We start from the raw sequence: 23,353 nt of genomic DNA on the forward strand, positions 1-23,353 counted from the left end.
TGTTTTGAGTAACTATGCTTAGATTTCACTGAAATGTAAAGGTGATTGGCGCTGAAACGTTTAGCTGACTTTTGGAGATGGTTGTTTGTTGCTGGACTCTCTCTAGAAGGCTATCTTGTTAGAAAAAGGGCAGCTTGTGGGCATAAAAAGAACCGACATTGTGGCTTAGGATTCCCAGAACGTCAGTTTAAATTTTGAGGTAACTGAGGCTTGTTCAGATTAACCTTATTCCAAGACTTTGTATGCAAATAGGTAAATTTTGGATGTCTTAACCTGGTGACCCATTTGTGTCACTCAAACGTTTGCGTTACCCTTCCCTGTCCTGGCTTTTCCAATCATAAACACATTCTCCACATGGGAATGACATTGAAAAAATCCTCTTCAATCAATTGAACCCAAACTCTACCTTTCTTCTATATTGAATTTTTAAATGTTCAATTTTTAAGGATGAGAGCTGGAAATTTTAAACCTGGCCGCCTCCAACTAACCTACTTGGGGGTGCTCATATTATAATTATCAAATCCACCTTATCCACCCATCTTTTATTATGTATATCTATTATTTCATATAGTATTTAAAAATGTGTGGCTGCTGCTAGCCCTATTATTTTTATATTTCATAAAATACCTCCAATACCACACGCTTCTAAATAAAGACCAAATGTGGGTGTGTTTCGAAAGACATTATTCCTTGGGTCGATACTATATGAAATTGATCCAGGCGGATTATCACAAATGGTATTAGCTGACATGGCTTGAATGCTCTGTATCTACTTTAAAATATGAATGCATTTTCAGGAAGCATCTAATTGCTAGTTACCAAAATCTCTCAACCAATGAGTAAGATTTTTGGTGGTCTTTCCAATGAGCATCTAGCAAATGCCCAGCAGTGGAAATTACAAAGTGTGAGCCGGTCACAAAAAACATTTTTCTTAAAGTGATGAAGCCCAGTCTATATTCTCATTTAAATCTTGTGGTTATTAATATTTTTTCCTCCATTCTTCCTCCTCTTGAAACACTCACGTAATATGTGTTATGACAGTCTAATTTGGTTTTAAGGTTTCAGGCACATGTAGTTCTTCCAATGAAAGTCAAAACCGGCTGTGATACAATTTTTTTTTTTTTTTTAAATCTTTCCCTGTATTGCCCCTGTCATTGGGGCAAGAGGTGGCTGAATGTGGTTGGCTTCTGATCTCCCTTTAACCCACACACACTTGCCATAGCCTTATAGAGAAGGTCTAGCTGTACATATGATTTTAATGAGAGGTTTAGTGCAGGGATTCTGGCTCATATACTATCTACCCTTAAATTCAGTGTGACATTTTTTCTTCTTATCTTTCTTTCCTCACTTTGGCTTTTCTTCTGCCCTTTGTATTTTTTGTTTACTGTTTGGTGGTAGGTGATGCTCAGCCCAGCCATGCAGGGTGTGATTCTGGCTATGGTTAAGGCCCGCCAGGCCTTTGACCGGGATGGGCCGGAAGCAGGGCTTGTTAAGGTATTTTTTTTTTAAGCCTTTCTGCTTTCAGTGTTCAACATTATATATTGAATTAGTTTATATTTTAAGTTATGTGTAAAGTTAAAATTAGTTTTAATACATCAAAAGGAAAAAGCCTTAGGTTTTGGCATAATGATCTAAATTCTGCCAGCCTTCCTTTCCCTCTGTTGCATTTTTATGTCTGGCTAACATTTGTGTTTCATTTGTATGCTGCTTTTGACTTGCACTATTTTATCTAAAAATGACTGTTTCCTCGTTGTTGCACCAGACCAGTCCAGACACATGGGAGTTTCTCCCCTAACAGCTGATAGAGAGAGATCTTACGGGGACTCAGTCCACATAAAGAACCGTGCCACCTGCAGTCTGTCATTATTTCTGTATCTCCAGCAGATGGTAGAGGTGCCAGCCCTTAAGTATAAAGAATGGTGGACTCCAAGCAGATTTAGCTGAACTGGACCTCCTCCATGGTTGAAAAAGGAGGAAAAGGGGGGGTTGGTGACTCTAGCTTCATCCTAGTTATGAGGGGGAGGACCAGTGATGCTGGTCCCCTTTCTCCTCCTCTTCTGCACTCTCTGCCTTTCCTCTGGTTGGTGAACGGTAAAGCTGGAAGAAGGTTCTTCAGGTTTTCTGCATTCAGGGAAATACCCTTTTCTGGGTAAAGATATTAAAAAAAAAAAAAAAAAAAAAAAAAAAGCAGTAGGCAAGAATATGGCAGGAAGCCTCAGCCGGGGGGGGGGGGAGGCAGTTTGGGGCCTCTCTTTACCGCAGTGCAGAAACTAGTGGCAGAGGCTTTGAGAAAGACTCGCAAGTGAGAAAGTAGCTTGGTGGGTCAGCGTTTCATTTTTGCAGATGTGTAATGCCGATGAGATGACCACCATGGAGTGCGAGAAGAAATGTCCAGCCTACACAGACCAGTAAGGCAGCATCCTATTTTTGGCCCTTGCTGGGCCAGCTGTGGGGGAAGAAAAGACTGTTGTTCAGAGGAACCCTCAGAGGGGGTGAGTAACAGGTGGTCCTCTGGAATTAAAACAAAGCCGCTTCAGATGTTAGAGGAGCTGAGGGAGAACCAGACAAAACAGGAGTGGTAGCCGTTTTGGAGTGCAGGGTTAGAGATGTCATGGAAGGATTTGTTGAGTGCTTTGGTTCTGTGGCAAAGAAGGCTCTTGGGCAAAAATTGACTGAATTCCTTCTTCCTCCAAGGTGTTTTTCCCTGAGTTATAGTCTAGATGCACCATGCCATCTGGATGAAGCAGTGCGCTGGTGGTGGTAAGTACAGGCCATCAGGGGTCTCCTTAGGGGCCTTTCCATCAACTCCTTTTAAAATTGGTGGGATCCAGGTCCTGAGGGGGATGTGCATTAGTTTCCTCAGCAGAGGAGTCCCAGAAGACATTTAATGGGAGAAGAGCAGGTCAGCGAGCTGGAAGAGAGCCACATAGAAAGGGAACTTCTAGTGGCCGTAGGAGAGAATCCCCGTGTCATTTGTTCAAGGGAGAAGACCTGCCAGTTGCACAAGCTCTGACAGAATTAAGGCATTAAGGGCCAGCGCACATGGGACTACAGGATATGTTCCAGTTCTGAAAGGGGCCCAGCTAAGGCATGCCCTTTTCATTGGACAGAAAAGATCTTGTTTTCAGCAGTGAGGATCCTCTGGAGGCTAGGCTGAGGTTGCGAACAGCTGTAAGCTATACTTGCTTCCTGACAAGGCTTTGGAGGTATTAAGTTCCCAAGGTAGATGTGCTGCTGTCCACAGTCTCCCAGAAGTCGAGGATTCTAGTAGAAGGTTGTGCTGCCTATAAGTACAAGACAGGATAATATAGTCTTGTCTTAAGCAGGAGTATGAGTTGTCTCCTATGACCCTCTGGCACAACTGATCTCACTCCTAGATGCATGTCCTTTTTCTCCCTCCCTAAGATTTTGCATTATCTGCATCCCTCTCTACTGTCTATATATTTCTCATATTGTACTCCACTCTGAATGTAAGAAGGATGGGTAATAAGTGCTTTTAAATAAATAAAATAAATAGATAACTTGGCGCTTCAAAAAGGTCTATGGGATGTATATGCTCCAAATGTGCTGGCAATGGGCTCATCAGTTTCCAGTAGGTTCTGGTGAGGACAGTCAGTCTGATAAGGAGGTGGAGAAGCTGTAAGCCAGTCTTGCCTTTATAATAGATGCTATCTATGGTCGTATTTGGACCTCAACCAGAGATATGGTTTGATTTCGACTAGACATTTGCTTTGGTTGCTATCCAGTCCTGGGGTCAAAGTCCCATAAATTGCCTGATGTCAGATCCAAGGAGGCTCCTAAAGGGGCTCTCGTAGTTCAAAATGTAAAGAAGTGAGGTACTTTCAGCCAGGAAAAACTTCATCTTCATCACTGTCTTGTCCAAAGTGGCAGTTATGCAAGCAAAGCTCAGTCCTTTCATACAAGTCAAAAAGGTGCTAGAGACAGTGTTGGCGATGATATGGGAAGTGGTGAAAGTTCTTCATAAAGGTTCACTCTTGTCTCAGTTTCACGGAGAGTGGACCCACATTGTCAGTCTAGTGGGCTTTCTAAATAGCATGATATATCTGCAGTAGAATTTGCTCATCTGTTGGGGAAATGCATTCATGCTATCCCCAAGAAAGCAGTGGTAAAGGTGACTCTGGATTGCCCTTTTGAATGGTTAGCAGTAGTTCCATTGCCAAAGGGAGAATGGGGCCAGAGATGGTATTTGATTTATTTTGAACTTCCCCAAAAAGTATTTTTTTCAGGTCCTTTCTAGTCTTGCAGAAGATGTATGCATCCTTGAAGGTTGTCTTATTCCTGGATGGAGATTCTGCATTGGAAGGAGAGAGTTCTTAACATCCCTGGACCTAATGGTGAAGTATCTGCACATTTACTTTAGAAGAGACTATCAGAGATTCCTCAGGTCTACTTTTCTGACCGGTCATTGCCAGTTTCAGGCTTTTCTTTTTGGTCTGTTGTTGGCACCAAGTATATTGCCATGGTGATCATTATAGTGGCAGTCCACACAGAAGGGTCTTAGTTCATCCTTATCTCTCTTTGGTTGATTCGGGTATAATCAGAAGAGGAATGCTCTCAGGCGACTGACAGAGTGATTCAGCTGTTGGAAAGATGTCCCTTGCGACGGAAAGGATGGTAGAGCTTCAAAATCAGATTGTAGTTAATGGAAAATGCAGAGGCCTGGGGTTATCTTCAAGGTATTAGGATTGGTGGCATTGATGCTGGTTGGATCCATGGGCAGATGTATACCTATAGCCTTTGCAGATAGCTCTTCTTTCAGATTAAAATACTTGGTCTCAGCATCACGAGGTCAGTCTGCTGCTTTAAGTGGAGATCAGGCACAGTCTGATTTGGTGGCTATCAGATCAGTTCTTGTCCAAAAGAATGGAATTGGAAACTCTAGAGAGGACAGTGGAGACTGCAGATAAATGAGTCTCTGTGGCTGGGGTGATCATTGCCAGCAGCAGATGGCTCAAGGATGCTTGAGTGCTGCGGAGACAATATGGTTCATAATTCGGTTGGAAGTGAGAGCAGTCGAGGTAGCTTTGCTAAAGTTTCTCTCTTTCTAGTCCAGGGAAGAGAGGTGTGTGTGTGTGTGTATGTGTGATCAATGTGATAATAGTTGCTCACATAATTCAGCAGAATGGGCCCAGGCATGCTGTAGTTTTGTAGGAAGCAAGCTGCTTGTTCAAATGAGTTGCGGTTCATTTTAAGCGATAATCGGCAATGCACATTTGCAGGAGTGAAGAAGATACAAGAGAATTTTTGAGTAGGCATACTCCCAATCCAGGAGAATAGGAGCTCTCCAACATGGGACGTTCCATGTTTCTGGACAGATGGGAGAGCCACAGTTGATTATGATGACATCTGGTGTAACTGTCAAGAGCCTTCGTTTTGTTTTGTTTTTTCAATCGCGGAAGGATACATCTGTGAACTCAAGCGCAGGTATGGCTGTAAGGGGTTCTGCTTTTTGCTTTCCTGCTTTGGTCATTATTCAGTAAAAGGCTTGTGATCCTTGTAGCTCAGGAATGACCTAGGCATCCTTGGTTTGCAGACTTGATAAGACTCAGTGTACAGATATTGTTGAGGTTAGGATGGAAGCAGGGTCTGCATCAATGCACAATGGTCTTCAGTCAAAATGTTCACTTCTGTCTCGTGGCTTGGCTTTTGATAAGTGAAGGCTGAGGAACGAGGGTAATCCAATGAGGTAGTCTCTACCCTACTGTAAACTAGGGAGAGCATTGACCTAATTAGCCTAGTTCAGAGAGGTTACAGAGGGGCCTGGCTCTGAATTTGCTGAAGTTACAAGTGGTTGTACTGTCTTGTTTTAGAGGAAAGATCCACATCTGGATGTGGTAAAGTTGATGAAAGGGGTTTAAACTCCTCTAAATTCTAGTCAGAAGCTTGGTCTTTCTTGGAACCTCAACTTGGTTTGAGGGCTTTGTGTGGAGCTCCTTTTGGGCCCATCAGAGAGGCTGCTATATAAGCTCTTACTTTAAAGGCAATCTTCTTGTGTCATTTTCTTCTGCACAATGTATCTTGGAATTGCAGGCTTTGTCCTGTTTTCTGAGGTTTTCTTCAGAAGGCATTTCCTTTCGAACTGTGTGTTCTTTCTTGCCTAAGGCTTTTGCGTTTAGAGCAGTCAGAGCTGTCTTCTTTCAGTTTTCTTTGCATTTTAGATGTGCAAAGGATTCCTTTAAGGTATCTTAAGGTGACTAATGCATTTCACAGGTCATTCATCTTTGTGATTTTCAGCGGTCACAAGAAAGAGGAGGAAGCCTCTAAGGTTGTAATTGCTAGATGGATTAAGGAGGCTGTTGCTGTCCTATATATTGACAAAGGACTTGGAGGATCCTAAAGAGCTTAGAATGTAAGCAACGTTTTGGGCGGAGTACAGATTTGTTTCATCGCAGGGAATATGTAAGGCAGCTACTTGGTTCTTGTTGCACTCACATTCCAAATATTTTTTGGATGTGTTGACTAGGAGTGAGCTTTCTAAGAGCAGGTATTTCAGGCTGCCTCCCAGGTTAAGGGTGATTTAGATGCACCCCATGTGTCTGGACTAGTCTGGTGGGATGATGGGGAATGTAAAATTAAGTTAACTGCTAATCTTTTTTTCTTGTCCTACCAGACCAGCCTAGAATCCTTCCAGGTTGGCCTGTATCTTGCTCTTTTGGGTACATAGTTTAATCAAGCATGTTCTTGTTTCAGACCCTTTCAGTAGTGGGGTCAAGGTTGGCCTATATTCAGTCAGCCTTTTGCGGACAATTAACTGGTCAGTTTTGGTTAACTTTGCTTAGATATTCAGTCCAAAGATAGATGGGTCGAATATCTGGTGTAAAGTTATTGGCAAAGTTGTCCAGTTAACTTTAGGCCTGCTGTTTGGCCTACCAGTTACTTGGGTAACATTGGCTGGTCAGCGCTGAAAGTCAGCACTGACCAAAATTAAATTACACCCTGGGAATGCCCCAGATTCACTTCTTTTTGGCTGGCTACATTTTGTAGACTATGATTCGCCTATACAAAATTTAGCTATCAGCAGGGGGAAAAATTCAAAGAGCAAGGTTTGTTTGACTGACTTCCAATCTTAGTTGGACAAACCCTTTGAATATTGACCCCATAGTTAAAAATTCAGAAATGGTTTATCTTTGAATAATCAAGCCCATTTGGAAACTCAGAAAGTTTCATCACTCAGTGTAGAAGAAAATCTTTAGGAAGAGGGATTTAACTGCTGTGCAGTATTGATAGGGAAGAATACTCCTAATACTTCTTCATTCCTTTGTCTCCCATAAAGCTTTTTACAAGATGAGTAAATTAATCAGAAAGTTCTTGCCATCAGTCTGCACTTGCTTCTGTGTTTAAATGCATGCAGCATTTAAACATTATCACAAGCTAGGAGTTGCTAGCAAATACAGCAAAAATAGCACAGAAATTGGCGAAGTTACAATAGTTAAGAGACCCAGAGTTAAGATAAAACAGTCAGCCTGCCCTTGTATTTTGCTCCATCCCTGTCTTGGCTGAAAGGAAGGCGTGCAGCACATCCACTTTAGAAGGCTTGTTAATTTCTTGGTGAAAACTTTTGGGCAAACTGGATGTGTATCTGTTGTAACACCTTTTACAGCCAAATCCATACTGACAAGGAAGAGAGCCAGCTATCGCTGAGTCAGCACAGCTGTGGGCTCCAAACAGACACTGTTACTATGAAGAGTTATAATCCAGTACTGAGCTGTTAAAACACTGTTTATACCAGTGGCAGGCTCCAATAATATAATGTTCAGCATGCAAAAATATGCTAATTTTATTTTTGAGCTCATTGAATTTCTGTTTTTGCTGCCAAAGTAGCACGTACAAATTACTTGTGATGTGTAGCTTTTATAAAATTAACTAACTTTTTTTTTGCCTTCGTCCAGGGATAGAGTCTCCATTACAACTAGGAAACGATGCTTAACCCATTTATGAAGTCACCAGTAAAATATTTCTTGGCAGAGGTTTTAAACTAGCTTTTCTATTGGATAAAATAGGAAAAAAGCACCCCATATTCTTAAAATAAAATTAAAAAAAAAATATATATATAGCCTAGGGACCATAAGTATCAGCCCGAGGCAGCCAATTTCTGGTGCTTGTGAAGGAATGCTGTGGGCAGATATTCATATACAGGAAAAGAACATTATACAATTGTTATACAGGTAAGAGGGTGGGGAAGAAAAATATTTTCTTTATTATTGTTACCAAACGAGAGATTTGGGAGAGACATGGCCGACTTGGAGCCAAGCTCCGGCTGGACTCCAGGAGACAGGGTTGCCAAATTTGGAGTTAAAAGCCAGGGCTTTATAGAAGGGTTGGGTACCCATGTATCATGTTCAAGTAAAGTCAAAATGCTCAGAATCCTGGAATTTTATTCCCCTGTTTATCCCGCAGTCTATTGTAAAACCACGTTGTTGGTTCTTTGTAAGATGTTTTCCTGGTAGTGTGAAGGAATATGTTCTCACCAATTTCCATATCATGTTGCCTCACATAACTGGTCAGCATATGTTTTAGCTGGTACTGCACAGCCAGCAAGGCTGTGGAAGTGTAAGCTGTGTTCTTTCTCCATGGACAAGCAAAATGAAACAGCCATTCAGATGAGGTGACATCATCTGACATTGCTAAGTCAGTCCTCTTCTCTCCTAGCCCAGAAAGTTGGGTGGTTGTTTTTTTTTGTGTGTTTCTTCTGGGTATGTTTGGGAGTTCCCACTCTAGTGTCGCCACTTCTTCAGTCAGAAGAACTTAAGATTTGCCATACTGGGTCAGACCAAAGGTCTATTGAGCCCAGTATCTTATTTCCACCAGTGACCAAGCCAGGACTCAAGTATCTGGCAGGATCTCAAAAGGTTAACAGATTCTACGTTTTTCCCAAGGATAAGCAATGGATTTCCGTAAGTCCACCTTAATAATGGTTTACTGACTTCTTCCAGGAACTTGTCCAAACCTTTTTTTAAACCCAGCTATACTTTTACTACATTCTCTGGCAATGAATTCTAGAGTTTAATTGTGTGTTAAGTAAAAAAAAAAAATAAAAAATTCTATTTATCTTAAATGTATTACCTAGTAACTTCATTGCATGTCCCCTAGCCATTGTATATTTTGAAAGTGTAAACTGATTTGCATTTACCTGTTCCACTCCACATTGTATAGACTGCTGTCATATCTCCCCTCAGTCATCTCTTTCCAAGCTGAAGAGCCCTAACCTCCCTTAGCCTTTTCTCATAGGGGAATCTTTCCATCCCCTTTATCATTTGCTTGCCCTTCTCTGTACCTTTTCTAATTCTGCTGTAATCTCTTTTGAGATATGGTTATCACAATTACATACAACACTCAAGATGCAGTTGCAGCATGGAGTGATTCAGAGGCATTATGATATTCTTTGTTTGTTCTTCATTCTTTTCCTATTAATTCCTAGCATTCTGTTTGCTTTCTTGGCTGCCACTGCACACTGAGCTGAGGATTTCAGTGTATTATCCATAATGACACCGAGATTCTTTTCCTGGGTGGTGATGTCCAATGTGGAATCTTGCATTGTGTAGCTATAATTTGGACATAAAGTACATATTAAGATCCAGCTATCTAATGACTCAGTCATAGTCAAATCAACACTGAAAAAGGCAAAAAACTCAATTTAATGATGCCATGATAAGCCCATCACATTATCCATTTATGATTCTTTTGATTCTTCATCTAAGTTATCAGCAGCAGCCATAGTTACAAGATGACTAGCATGGCTCCATGTTTCAGCATTTAAGGAAGAAATCCGCAACAAGTTACCAGACACCCTGTGTGATGGTTACAGCTTGTTCAGAGAGAGTAGAATCTGTCATAAATAAATAAATAAATAAATCTAAATACTGCTATCCAATCACTGTCTGCAACCTAAGTGTAGATACTTCCTCCAACAGGAGGTATTGGGATTATATAAGACTTTTATTTCTTATAAAGGAGAAAATATTCACCTTATCCATACTAGACAACACCTTATACTGCTTCAACAGCTGCAGCAGCAGGTGCAACAACCTTAATGCAGACAGAGCTTGTGTCAGACAATAACAAAGACAGGCTCAAGTGCCTTGGCAGAGGCTATCATCTGGTTTTTGGACCACAACCAAGTCCTAATCAAAACCCATTTCCAGAAATACAACTAGGGGAAAGGCTCAAATACTTCAAGAAAAATTGGCATCTAATCACTACTGACAAATTTGGTTTTGAAGCAACAATAACATCTAAAGTTCAAACAGTTACTACCTCAAAAACCTGCTTATCACCAAAATCAATCTGTTCTATGTCCAAAGCTAATCCAAGAGCTAAAATCCCGCTTGAAATCCAAAGCAATGCAACCAGTCCCAAGAGATAAAAAAGGAAAGGATTTTATTCAGGATTAGAAAATATCTTGAAGTAAACCAGGGTTCTAAGACCAATCTTAGATCTCAAAGATTTAAACACCTTTCTAAAGAAAGAGAAGTTTTGGATGAAGTCATTAATTACAGTTCTCCCACTACTTCAACAGCAACACTGGTTGATCTCAGTAGACCTCAAAGATGCTTTTGCTCATATCAAAATTAACAAAAAGCACAGAAAATTAAAGATCACTTTGCAAGATCTGCATTTCCAATACGGAGTGTTGTCCTTTGGTCTAGCAGCAGCTCTAAGAGTCTTTACCAGAGGTCTAGCAGTAGTAAGGAAACAAAATCTTCCAGTTTTTCCATACCCAGACTGGCTAGAGAGAATGAAAAGTGATTTAAGAAAGCTTGAAGAGTAGTCGAAAACTTGGCAGCTGGGATTCAATGCCAAAAAATGCAGTCATGCATCTGGGGTGCAGTAATCTAAAAGAGCTGTATGTGATGGGCGGTGAAAGACTAATGCACACGGACTGGGAGAGGGACCTTGTTGTGATAGTGTCTGATGATGTGAAGGCGGCGAAGCAATGTTACAAGGCAATAGCTAAAGCCAGAAGAATGCTGGGCTGCATAGAGAGAAGAATAACCAGTAAGAAAAAAAAGGGATGACAGTGCCCTTGTACAGGTCCTTGATAAGGCCTCACCTGGAGTACTGTGTTCAGTACTGGTGCCCGTATCTCAAAAAGGATAAAGACAGGATAGAGGCAGTCCAAAGAAGAGCATCTAAAATGGTGAGGGGTCAGCATTGGAAGACTTATGAGGAAAGGATGAAGGATCTGAATATGTATACCCTGGAAGAGAGGAGGTGCAGGGGAGATGTGATACAGACCTTCAGATACCTGAAAAGTTTTAATGATGCACAGTCGTCAAACCTTTTCTATTGGAAAGAAATCAATAGAACTATGGGTCATGAAATGAAACTCCAGGGAGGACGATGCCAAACCAATGTCAGGAAATATTTCTTCACGCAGAGGGTGGTGAAGGCCTGGAATGCCCTTCCAGAGGAGGTGGTAAAGACGAAAACAGTGTTGGAATTCAAAGGGGCGTGGGATAAACACTGTGGATCCCTAAAGGATGGAAATAAAGAAAAGAGTGCATGGGGGTAACTGGAGGTAACTTGCTGATGTGGCAGTTACCACCCTTAATAAATAAGCCTTGATGTTGTTGATGCAACTCCATCATTGCTCTCTGCTTCAACGGCAGTGGGGAAAGGGGAATTGGATTCAGTCAGCAGCCAAGCAGGGCCCAAACGTTTACGGTTTGGGGAACAAATAAACATGGGGGTAACTTGCTTATGCGGCTTTTACTACCCTTAATCACTAAGCCTGATACTTGTGATGCAACTCCAACATTGCTTTCTGCTTCCATGGCAAGGGTTAAGGGAAATTGTATTCAAACAGCATCCGAGGACCCTGACTTTTACAATTTGAGAAACTGATAAGCATGGGGGTAACCTGCACAATGCAGCAGATATTGGCATAAGCATGCTGGCCAGCCTGGGTGGATCATTTGGTCCTTTTCAGCCATCATTTCTATGTTTCTATGCAGAACCTCAGATTTCTAGTAAATGTTTAGGAAATCCAACTTAGTTCCAAATCAGAAGCTAGAATTTTTAGGAGTAAAGCTAAAACTATAATCAAAGGGGTAGGCCTACTTACCGAATAAAAATTGTGTTAAGGTCTGTATATTTTGGTTGCCCTTTAACCAAAATATACAGACCTTAACACAATTTTTATTCAAAAGCACATGGATTACAGCTTGAAAACACATGAAAGTCTTTAGGGCACATGGCTTCAAGGCTGAAAATGAGACAAATGCAGTGGCATCTAAAGAACCACTGAAACTAACATGTCCAGCCACTCAAACAAAGAATACTGATAATGAAAGAATTATTAGACTCAGATGGTGGATAAAAAGGGAAAATCTGATACAAGGACAGAACTTGCACCCTTTAAAGATTCTGCAAATATTAATATATGCTTTGAAACAAGAATGAGGAGTACATGTCGATGCCATGTGCACACAAGTTGTATGAACAACATAAGAAAACCTTTCCACATCAGTATTCTAGAGTTGAGAGCAATCTATGATGGCCTATGAGTTTTGGAATAACTCCTATAGAACAAAACCACACAGACACGAACAGATAATCATGTGGTAGTGTTCTATATCAACAAACAAGGAGACACAGGCGCTTAACCAACTTTGCCTAGAAGCAATGAATATTTGAAAGTTAGGAGTAGAAAACAGAATGAATATCATGGCAGTCTCCTTGGCTACATAGATTCTCAATAGTGCCACCTGTCAAATTACCATTAATACCAAACCTGCTGACACAATTCAGAGTGTGTGTTCTTCATCCAGACCTCTGGTCACTGGCTCTAACTGCTTGGATGTCGAAAGAAAATTAATTCAAACACTTAACTTGCCCCAAGCAATAAATGACTGCAAGGAGATCAGCCAATAGAAAATCATATTGCTACAAATGGAAAAGGTTTAGCAAATGGTGCCAAAATCGAAAGACTGACTCCCTTCATATGTTCCATACCCATGCTACTGGCTTACCTAATGCCTCTTATAAACTCTGGTTTTTAATCTAGGTCCATAAGAATACATTTGAACAACATTGCAGCTTATCAACATGAAAACAAGCAAACCAATTTGACATCACCCAACAACCTCTAGATTAGAAGCCTTTTATAATTGAAAATCTCCAATAAAAATGCCATCACAATGGGACCTAAATATAGTAATTAATCAGCTATTAAAGCCACTTTGTGAACCTGTGGAAACAGCAGATTTCAAGTATGTCACACTGAAAACACTCTTCCTGAGCCATAACTTCCGCCCACAGAGTAAGTGAGCTATAGTTGCTAGTAATGTATCTTCTATATGCTCAGATATTTAACAATCGAGTGTTGCTAAGAACCCATCTGAAGGTCTTACCAAAAGTGGTGTTTGTTTCATCTAAATCAGTCTATAATATTGTCAATGTTTTTTTCCAAAACCACATCCAACTTTAGAGCGACAGTGCTTGTACAGTTTAGGTGTAGAAGAGCACTCTTGGTCCTTGAGAGAACTAAACCACATGGAAAATCCACATAGCTATTCATATCTTTTGATTATAGCAAAAAAAAAAAAAAAGAAACCAGTATCCAAACAAACTTTAGATTTCGCACTGTGTATCTCATTGTTATTTAAGAAGTAATTCTCACATTTAATACATAAAGGCCTAAAAATTGAGAGCAACCACTATAACAGTTTATTTGAGCTCCTCGTTTATTTGAGCTCCTCTTTTGTGCAGTACATTTGCAAGGCAGCAACATGGACATCAATTCATACTTTTACTCAACACTATTGTTTAGACCAAGAGTCTTGAGCAGATAGTTGAACATTTAGACAGTGTATGCGCAGTACTATGCTGAAATAAATGGCCATCTTGACACACAGCAACGGATTGCCAAAAAATAAAATAAATCGAAAGCATGCATCCCTTAGCTAGGGAGTTTCATCTATTCTATGACTGTTTTGTTTGTCCATGGAGAAAGTGAAGTTGCTTACCTGTAACAAGTGTTCTCCATGGACAGCAGAACAGACCGCCACATAATCCATCCCTCCTCCCCAGGAGGCTGAAGAAAGCTAGAGAATGGATTGGGAAGGTGTGTCACATGGTGACAGCAGAGTGGGGAACTCCTGCGCATGCCCAGATGAAATGCACAATAATATTTTGGAGTAGGAGAGAAGAGGACTGACTCGGTGCTGTGAGATGACATCACCCCATCTGTGTGGCTGTTTGTTCTTCTGTCCATGGAGAACATTTGTTTCAGGTAAGCAACTTCGCTTTCTCTGCCACAGGGCAAGAAACCAGATTTCTACTCCCGAGCCACAGCTGGTGATTATTGGTAATGTGAGGAGAGAGGATACAATTTTTTTTTCTTCCACCAGGTCATCTTTTAAATATGTGTAACAGCAGTTAAATGTGGTGAGAAAACAAAGTAAAAATGGCCCTGGGGGGTCACCTAAGGAACGTTTCTCAGAATGATGGAATTGAATCAGCTGGATGAATGATGAAAACAAGATGGTTCATGCATTTAAAATAGTTGTATCTACCGTGGTAGGCATTCCATGAAGAGTACTCACGACTACGTTTGCTGTCCCAAGAGGAGCCCACACCGCACAGTGACCCACGTCTCCAGCATGTACTGGTGTTCTTCTTTCAGAATGAGGCTCCCGAACGAGTGATTGAGCGCACACTGCTGGAACAGTTTGCAGATAAAAACCTCAGCTATGATGAAAGGTGAGTTCCTGTGAGCCTAGATTTATTTGGCTTATATGATTGTGATCCAGTTGTTACCCTATTAAAGCCTGTGCCAGAGGAGCCCTGATACGTGGATCCATCCTCTCTTATAGCCTGACATTTTGCCTCCTTTTGTCCATCCATCTTCTCTACACTCAGTTTTTTAGGCTTCTTGTTTTCAATCCTGAATCAAGTGGCATAACCTGAATCTCATTCTGGATACTTGTACTTAAATCTCTGGAAACATCTTTCACAGAGAAGGTAATACGCTTGCCAGATAGTTTGACATCAGAGGTTTGCAAGGGTAGACTGGACATATTCATGGCTGTTGGTAACAGAAGGAACCTTGTCCCTTTTCATTGTAAACAGTGTTACGAGTTAGATTGGCTTTAGTAATGCTGCACTGGGATGTGACCTGTGTGTTTTACTCCATTGACCTGACTTCAGTGCCGGGAAAAATAGTGGAAACTATTCTAAAGATCAAAATCACAGAGGATATGGAAAGATATGGTTTAATGGAACACAGTCAACATGGATTTACCCAAGGAAAGTCTTGCCTAACAAATCTGCTTCATTTTTTTGAAGGGGTTAAACATGTGGATAAAGGTGAACCGGTAGGTGTAGTGTATTTGGATTTTCAGAAGGTGTTTGACAAAGTCCCTCATGAGAGGCTTCTAAGAAAACTAAAAAGTCATGGGATAGGAGGCGATGTCCTTTTGTGGATTACAAACTGGTTAAAAGACAGGAAACAGAGAGTAGGATTAAATGGTCAATTTTCTCAGTGGAAAAGGGTAAACAGTGGAGTGCCTCAGGGATCTGTACTTGGACCGGTGCTTTTCAATATATATATAAATGATCTGGAAAGGAATACGACGAGTGAGGTTATCAAATTTGCGGATGATTCAAAATTATTCAGAGTAGTTAAATCACAAGCGGATTGTGATACATTACAGGTGGACCTTGCAAGACTGAAAGATTGGGCATCCAAATGGCAGATGAAATTTAATGTGGACAAATGCAAGGTGTTGCATATATGGAAAAATATCCCTTGCTGTAGTTACACGATGTTAGGTTCCATATTAGCAGCTACCACCCAGGAAAAAGATCTAGGCATCAGAGTGGATAATACTTAAAAATCGTCGGCTCAGTGTGCTGCAGCAGTCAAAAAAGCAAACAGAATGTTAGGAATTATTAGGAAGGGAATAGTTAATAAAATGGAAAATGACAATGCCTCTATATCGATCCATGGTGAGACCACACCTTGAATACTTTGTACAATTCTGGTCGCCGAATCTCAAAAAAGATATAGTTGCGATGGAGAAGATACAGAGAAGGGCAACCAAAATGATAAAGCGTCTCTTCAGCCTTTCCCTATGAGGAAAGGCTGAAGAGGTTAGGGCTGTTTAGCTTGGAGAAGAGACGGCTGAGGGGGGATATGATAGATCATGAGAGGTCTTGAACTAGTAGATGTGAATCGGTTATTTACACTTTCAAATAATAGAAGGACTAGGGGGCATTCCATGACATTAGCAAGTAGCATATTTAAGACTAATCGGAGAAATTCTTTTTCACTCAACGCACAATAAAGCTCTGGAATTTGCCGCCAGAGGATGTGGTTGGTGCAGTTAGTGTAGCTGGGTTCAAAAAAGGTTTGGATAAGTTCTTGGAGAAGTCCACTAATGGCTATTAATCAAGTTTACTTAGGGAATAGCCACTGCTATTAATTGCATCAGTAGCATGGGATCTTCTTAGTGTTTGGGTAATTGCCAGGTTCTTGTGGCCTGGTTTGGCCTCTGTTGGAAACAGGATGCTGGGCTTGATGGACCCTTGATCTGACCCAGCATGGCAATTTTTTATGTTCTTAAGGAGTAAATCCGCTCCTGGAGGGATTTCGGGGACCCCCTACCATTTTTCCGTTACCAAAGCAGGTGAAGTTGCTGGATAGGGAGTGGGAATCTCCTGAGGGGAGCCTGAAGATCACGAGAGCTATGAGGAAATTATATCCCTTGTTAGAACAGACCTTGGAGTTATGGAGAATTCCCAATGCGGATGCAGCCATTTCGGCAGTTACTAAGAAGACTACCATCCTGGTGATGGGAGCGGCGGCTGTCAAGGATCTCCAGGATAGGAAACTGAAGATTCTGCTCAAGCGGCTTTTTGAAGTCTCAGCTTTGGCCCTTTGAGCAGTGGTGAGCAGAAGTCTGATGCAGAGAGCTTGTTTGTCCTGGGTGCGGAAGGCGCATGACAAGCGTTCAGGAATGACATCTGAGGCGGCGCAGGCAGCCCTTTTAGAGGCAGGAATGACCTATGTGGATGATGCTCTGTACAACATGGTCCAGACGTCTGCCAAGAGTATGGTCTCAGCAGTGGCGGTACACAGGCTCTTGGGGCTGCGAAATTGGTCGGCGGATGTGTGGTCTAAGGCCCAGCTGTCGAACTTCTCTTTCAGGGGGAAGCTCCTCTTTGGGGAGGATTTGGAGAAACTCGTGAAGCAGTTGGCAGAGTCGAAAGGCGATAAGTTGCCTGAAGACGGGAAGGATCCTAAGAAGTCCTTTCTTCCGCGAGCCCATTTTCGAGAGACTAGGAGATTTCGAGCAGGCAGAGCCCCCTGCACAAGCTTTACAGAAACAGAGTTTGGGCAGACAGCAGCCCTTTCAGATTCAGCGCAGGTCCCCTAGGGACAGTGGGTCCCTACAAGGGGAGCAGAAGTAAGGTCAGACAATGAAGGTGTGAGGGTCCACTCCTCTCAGGAGGCTATCGAAGGGGGGAAGCTCTCGTTTTTACGAGGAGTGGACCAGAATATTGTCAGATCGGTGGGTCCTGGAGGTGGTAAGAGACGGTTATGCCTTAGAATTTTCTCGGCCTCTCAGGGGATGCCTTTGTAGTTTCCCGCTGTGTCTCCTGGAGCAAGTGGGAGGCAGTGCGGGACACTCTCCAGGGTTTACAACTTCTACACACCATTGTTCTGGTACCCCCTTAGGAGAGAGGGGCAGAGCAGATACTCAGTGTGCTTCATGGTGCCAAAGAAGGAAGGGATCTTTCGACCCATTCTCAATCTACAGAAGGTGAATGCTGTCCTCCGGGTGCTGAGGTTTCGATGGAGATGCTTCTTACAGTGATTGTGGCAGTGCGCAAAGGGGAGTTTTTAGTGTCCCTGAATCTGTCAGAGGCCTACCTTCATATCCCTATTCAACCTGAGCATAAACGGTTTTTGAGATTCATGGTTCTGGGATAACATTTCCAGTTTCTAGCTCTTCCCTTTGGGTTAGTGCTGGTGTCTCGCATATTCACAAAGGTGATGGTAGTAGTGGTGGCGGCTCTCAGGAAGGAGGGTGTCTTGGTACACCTGTACCTAGATGACTGGCTCATTCGAGGGAAGTCAGAGGTAGAGTATGATCACTTAGTTTAGCAGGTGCTCCAGCTTCTGGAGGCATTGGGCTGGGTGACAAACCTTGCAAAGAGCCATCTGAAGCTGACTCAATCCTTGGAGTATCTGGGCGAGCTCTTCGATACCCGAAGGGGGAAGCTGTTCCTAACTTCCTAAGCTGCAGAATCAGGTTCTTCGGTTGCAGAGCATGGCGGTGCCCTGCAGGTCCTGGAGTCTATGGCTTCTACACTGAATTTAGTGGCAAGGGCTTTTGATCACATGCAGCCTCTACAGGGGGCTCTGTTGTCCCGATGGAATCCGCTGTCAGAGGAATTTCAGCTTCCATTACCATTGCCAGAGGATGCCAGATCCAGTGTCTCGTGGTGGCTGTCATGGCACAATCTCGAAAAAGGAATGAATCTGGAAATGCCCGACTGGGTTCTTGTAACCACAGATGCCAGCCTCTCTGGACAAAGGGCATTTGCCTCAGGAAATTGGCACAGGGTCAGTGTTCGCCAGAGGAGGTGGCTTGGTTGATCGATCATCTAGAAACCAGAGCAGTGCACAAGGCCTTGATGACGTTTCTTCTGCTCGTTCGGGGCAAGTATTCTCAGACAATGCGTAGAAATTCTTTTTCACTCCACGCACAATTAAGCTCTAGAACTTGTTGCCAGAGGATGTGGTTAGTGCAGTTAGTGTAACTGGGTTTAAAAAAGATTTTGATAGGTTCTTGGAGGAGAGTTCCATTGATTGCTATTGATTGGGTTGACTTGGGGAATAGGCACTGCTATTGCTGGCAGCAGTTACATTGGATCTACTTAGTGTTTGGGTACTTGTAGCCTGGATTGGCCACTGTTGGAAACAGAATGCTGGGCTTGATGGACCCTTGATCTAACCCAGTATGACAATTTTTTATGTTCTTACGTTCCATCAGATAGTGTAATAGCAGTTTATGCATTTACTTCAGGCTTACTATATTTGGTAATGAGGCTGTAACAGTATTAAACATAACCCAGAGCCATGATTTTGTACAAGAACAATGGCTTCTGTTTCATATAGAATAATATGGTGTGGCAAATCACGTTAAATTGTCGCTCAGCATAGCACTGTCTAAGGCATTGGTTCTCAACCTTTTTTCAGCTGGGACACACCTGACAGATGGTTCTCAAGTGCGTGACACACTGAACATGTGACCGTCACGGGACAAAATGTAAATATACATTCTGCATCCTCAGGAACCACATCGACCCCCAAAAATGGGTGCAGAGCAGAACTAGGGCATTACCCGTACAGCTCACGATACAAAAAAAGATATTCTGGATCTGATGACATCTCAGTAAAAGCAAAACAAACTCTCTTTACTGACAAGCACAATACCCCTCCTTATGAAAAGACAATAATTTACCACTACAAATATTTAACCAGGACCTAAACACTAATACACCTCCTATTGGGAAAACAGAGCAAGCCAAGCTGATATAGATTCCCACTTAGAAATAATTGTAAAACTATACTAATAAATGTTACAAAACAGCTGAACAGAATAACATCCAACAATTACAAACTCATAAAAATTAATAAAAATAGTCTAAATATCAAAATATTTCAAACAGCAGACACATCACATAATACCCAATAATTAAAATGGCAGTCAATCAAGAAAAATAAACTTAAAAAGCTGCCTTTACTTACCCTCTCCAGCAACTCTCCTACTCCTTTCCCTTGCAGACCAATAGCACTCACCAGAAGCAGCAGTGGCTGCTGAAACTATGTCCTCACAGTCCTCTTCCTTAGGGCCCACAACCAGTCTCTGTCTCACACAGACCAATAACTTCCCTAACTAGTATCTCTTCCTCACACACACACACACACACACACACCAGTCACCTCCCTGACCAGTCTCTCTCAATCACACACATGCTCTGTCACTTACATGCAATCTCACACATACTCTGTCACTTACAACCACACACACTGCCACTCATGCACCCATTGTACCACACACACACACACAAGCTCTCACTCATGCACCCAGGCACCCATTCTACCACACACACACACAAAGCTGCCACTCACCACCCAGGCACCCATTCTACCACAGGCACCCATTCTAATACACACAAAAAGCTGCCACTCATGCACCCAGGCACCCATTCTAACACACACACACACAAAGCTGCCATTGATGCACCCATTCTACCACACACACACACAAGCTCTCACTCATGCACCCAGGCACCCATTCTACCACACACACACACACAAGCTCTCACTCATGCACCCAGGCACCCATTCTACAACACACACACACACACAAGCTCTAACTCATGCACCCATTCTGCCACACACACACACACACACAAGCTCTCACTCATGCACCCATTCTGCCACACACACACACACACACACAAGCTCTCACTCATGCACCCATTCTGCCACACACACACACTCTCACTCATGCACCCAGGCACCCATTCTACCACACACATACAAGCTCTCACTCATGCACCCAGGCACCCATTCTACCACACACACACAAGCTCTCACTCATGCACCCAGGCACCCATTTACCACACACACACAAGCTCTCACTCATGCACCCAGGCACCCATTCTACACCACACACACAAGCTCTCTCACTCATGCACCCAGGCACCCATTCTACCACACACACACACACAAGCTCTCACTCATGCACCCATTCTACCACACACACACACAAGCTCTCACTCATGCACCCATTCTACCACACACACACACAAGCTCTCACTCATGCACCCAGGCACCCATTCTACCACACACACAAGCTCACATGAAGCCTCTTCTCATTGTTTGGCCCAATAAGACTGGCCTCCACTTCTCAGCCGCCTCTGGCCTGACCTCCCGCGGTGCACAGGGTCTCTCCACTCTTCAGCTGCCGGCAGCGGCGCACAGCGTCTCCTCGTTCTTCGGCCCCGTCGGCGGCAGCGCGCAGCGTCTCTTCCTCCTTCGGCCCCGCCGGCATCAGCGCGCAGGTCTCTCCACTCTTCAGCCGCCACTGGCGCATGCAGCGTCTCTTCCTCCTTCGGCCTCGCCGGCATCGGCGCGCAGGTCTCTCCACTCTTCAGCCGCTGCTGGCGGCGCGCAGCGTCTCTTCATTCTTCGGCCCCGCTGGCGTCGGCGCGCAGGTCTCTCTGCTCTTCAACCGCCGGCAGCGGCACACAGCGTCTCTCCATTCTTCAGCCCTGCCCCTGGGGAAAAGGGCAGCACAAGCGGGGCAGTGGAATACCGGGAGCCGCGACACACCTGCTGGTGCTTGGCGACACACTGGTGTGTCGCGACACACCGGTTGAGAACCACTGGTCTAAGGAATGTTTCCACTAGGGCAATCAGTGAGAAGATGTGTATTCTTGCTGCACTGCTTTGTTCATAAGATGGCGCAGTTGAACCGATGTGCTTGTTTCTATACTTGCCAGGTCGATCAGCATTATGAAGGTGGCTCGGGCAAAGCTGCGAGAGATTGGCCCAGATGATATGGACATGGAGGACTACAAGGTAACAGGTTAACAGGCACCTGCTCATGATGGGACTGTTAGAGCATTCACTTTTATTTCTAGTGCAAGATTTCTAAACCAGATATTTAGATAATTCTGACCAGACAAGAAGATAATCTCCAACATGAATTTACAACTTCCTCTTGGTTTCCCCACTCCTTTGCCACCTCTCTTGGTCTGCTAAGCTGAATAACAGGTTAGAGAAAACAGGAAGCCAAGTATTTGATCAACATGTGAAGTAGAATTTAGTTTTCTAGAAGAGGGGAGAGCTGAAATGGTAATGTTCTTTGTGCAAAGAACATAGTTGCCGACCCAGGCTATATCAGTTGCACACCCATTGCATATATTTTCCATGTAATATTCCAACTCCAGCTTAAGACACTTGCATATTAGTCAAAACACTGGGCTCAGTTTCATTCCCCTGTGGGATAAAGTGGTCTCCTATAGATATGAATAGTTCTCCTAATGCCAGCAGCTCAGCACAGAAACCTGGACCTCTAGCAATCAAGTAGGAGGGTGCTGATCTCTGATGAAACATGTCAGGTCAGAGAACAGAGAGTTGTACAGGAGAGGTGGTTCAGTGTTCATATTTAATGCTATCATTCGATGGGGCTAGTTGTGCACGGTCATTTTAGTAACCAGCACGTTTTCTTTCCTGGGGAATGTTTTCCGCTAAAAACAGAAATGGCATGAAGACTACAGCCTGTTCCGGAAGGTGTCTGTGTACCTTCTCACTGGACTTGAACTCTATCAGAATGGCAAGTACGTGAGAGCTAATGTATGTTTGTTCACTTTGTTCTTTTTTTCCACTGAGAGTTGCTTTTGCTCCTGGCCTAAATGAGACCTGCGCTTATCCCTGTACTCCTTTCTTAAGGTTTTTTTTTTGTGGCTGGTGGGGATAGGTAGTGATGGTACCGGGCTCTGATTTTCCGCCTGCTGGCTGCTGCTTTCCCATGTGACCTCAGATCACAAGGCAATGTCCACAAGGGTAGTCATCCTGCTCTCCATGGCAAACCTAAAGAGCTCTCTTATAGCTATAGCTGCACCTGTACCTTTGTTTCCCAAACACCATCTGTTCTGGACCAGCAGTATTCCTAGATTCACTGCTCCCAGGAACAGATTTGAAGGGCATCAGACTTGACAGCACGTGTCCATACAACTGATCTATCAAGGCATCACATTCCTATAACATACACATACCATGCTCCTTAAGGAAGGAGATCTCTGCTTGCATTCCTCATGATGGAAAGGAGCAACTGCAATTTTCAAAATCCTACTTTTGGAAGTGCTGTGATTTAAAAATTAAAATAGAGAAGAAGTAAAATGATTATAGGAAACTGTATTTACAATAAAGGCAATAGTGAAACTGGCCTCCAACGCACAAAATGAAACCACTATGTGTATTTTGACAGCCCCAACCTGTCCCCGTTCCTTTTCTCACATGGGTGCATATGCTGTGTACTTTTACTCACATTGGCGAGGAGAATGGAGGGACGTTTTCAAAGAGGTGTCCTAAATCCCTTTGAATATTGTCCCCCAGTATATATAATTTTTCATGCTTAGGGTGTAATGAACTAGTTGAGATTGCTATAAGCATAATTGTCATGGAAACCATGATAGTTTCATGGTTTCCTCTTGATTTCTGTGCTGTTTCCCAGTAATTTTGAATATTTTTTGATTATTATTTTCCTAGTCTCCTATAATTGTTTTAGTGGGATTTTGAAACCAA

General features: G+C 42.9%; 1 protein-coding gene across 8 annotated transcripts in view; it reads left to right on the top strand.

Moving 5' to 3' along the window:
* USP28 (ubiquitin specific peptidase 28) overlaps positions 1–23,353 on the top strand; it is a 79,499-nt gene that overhangs the window by 45,484 nt on the left and 10,662 nt on the right. For 5 of the 8 annotated variants that reach the window (XM_029574057.1, XM_029574059.1, XM_029574058.1 and 2 more), the window contains 4 exons: positions 1,399–1,494; positions 14,546–14,724; positions 21,547–21,625; positions 22,307–22,386. In XM_029574057.1, coding sequence (XP_029429917.1) covers positions 1,399–1,494; positions 14,546–14,724; positions 21,547–21,625; positions 22,307–22,386 — 434 coding nt within the window. The remainder of the gene's footprint in view (positions 1–1,398; positions 1,495–14,545; positions 14,725–21,546; positions 21,626–22,306; positions 22,387–23,353) is intronic. The other 3 variants (XM_029574060.1, XM_029574062.1, XM_029574064.1) reach the window with 1 other exon arrangement.

The sequence above is a fragment of the Rhinatrema bivittatum genome, chromosome 12 (assembly GCF_901001135.1).
Source record: "Rhinatrema bivittatum chromosome 12, aRhiBiv1.1, whole genome shotgun sequence".
NCBI classification, from domain to species: domain Eukaryota; kingdom Metazoa; phylum Chordata; class Amphibia; order Gymnophiona; family Rhinatrematidae; genus Rhinatrema; species Rhinatrema bivittatum.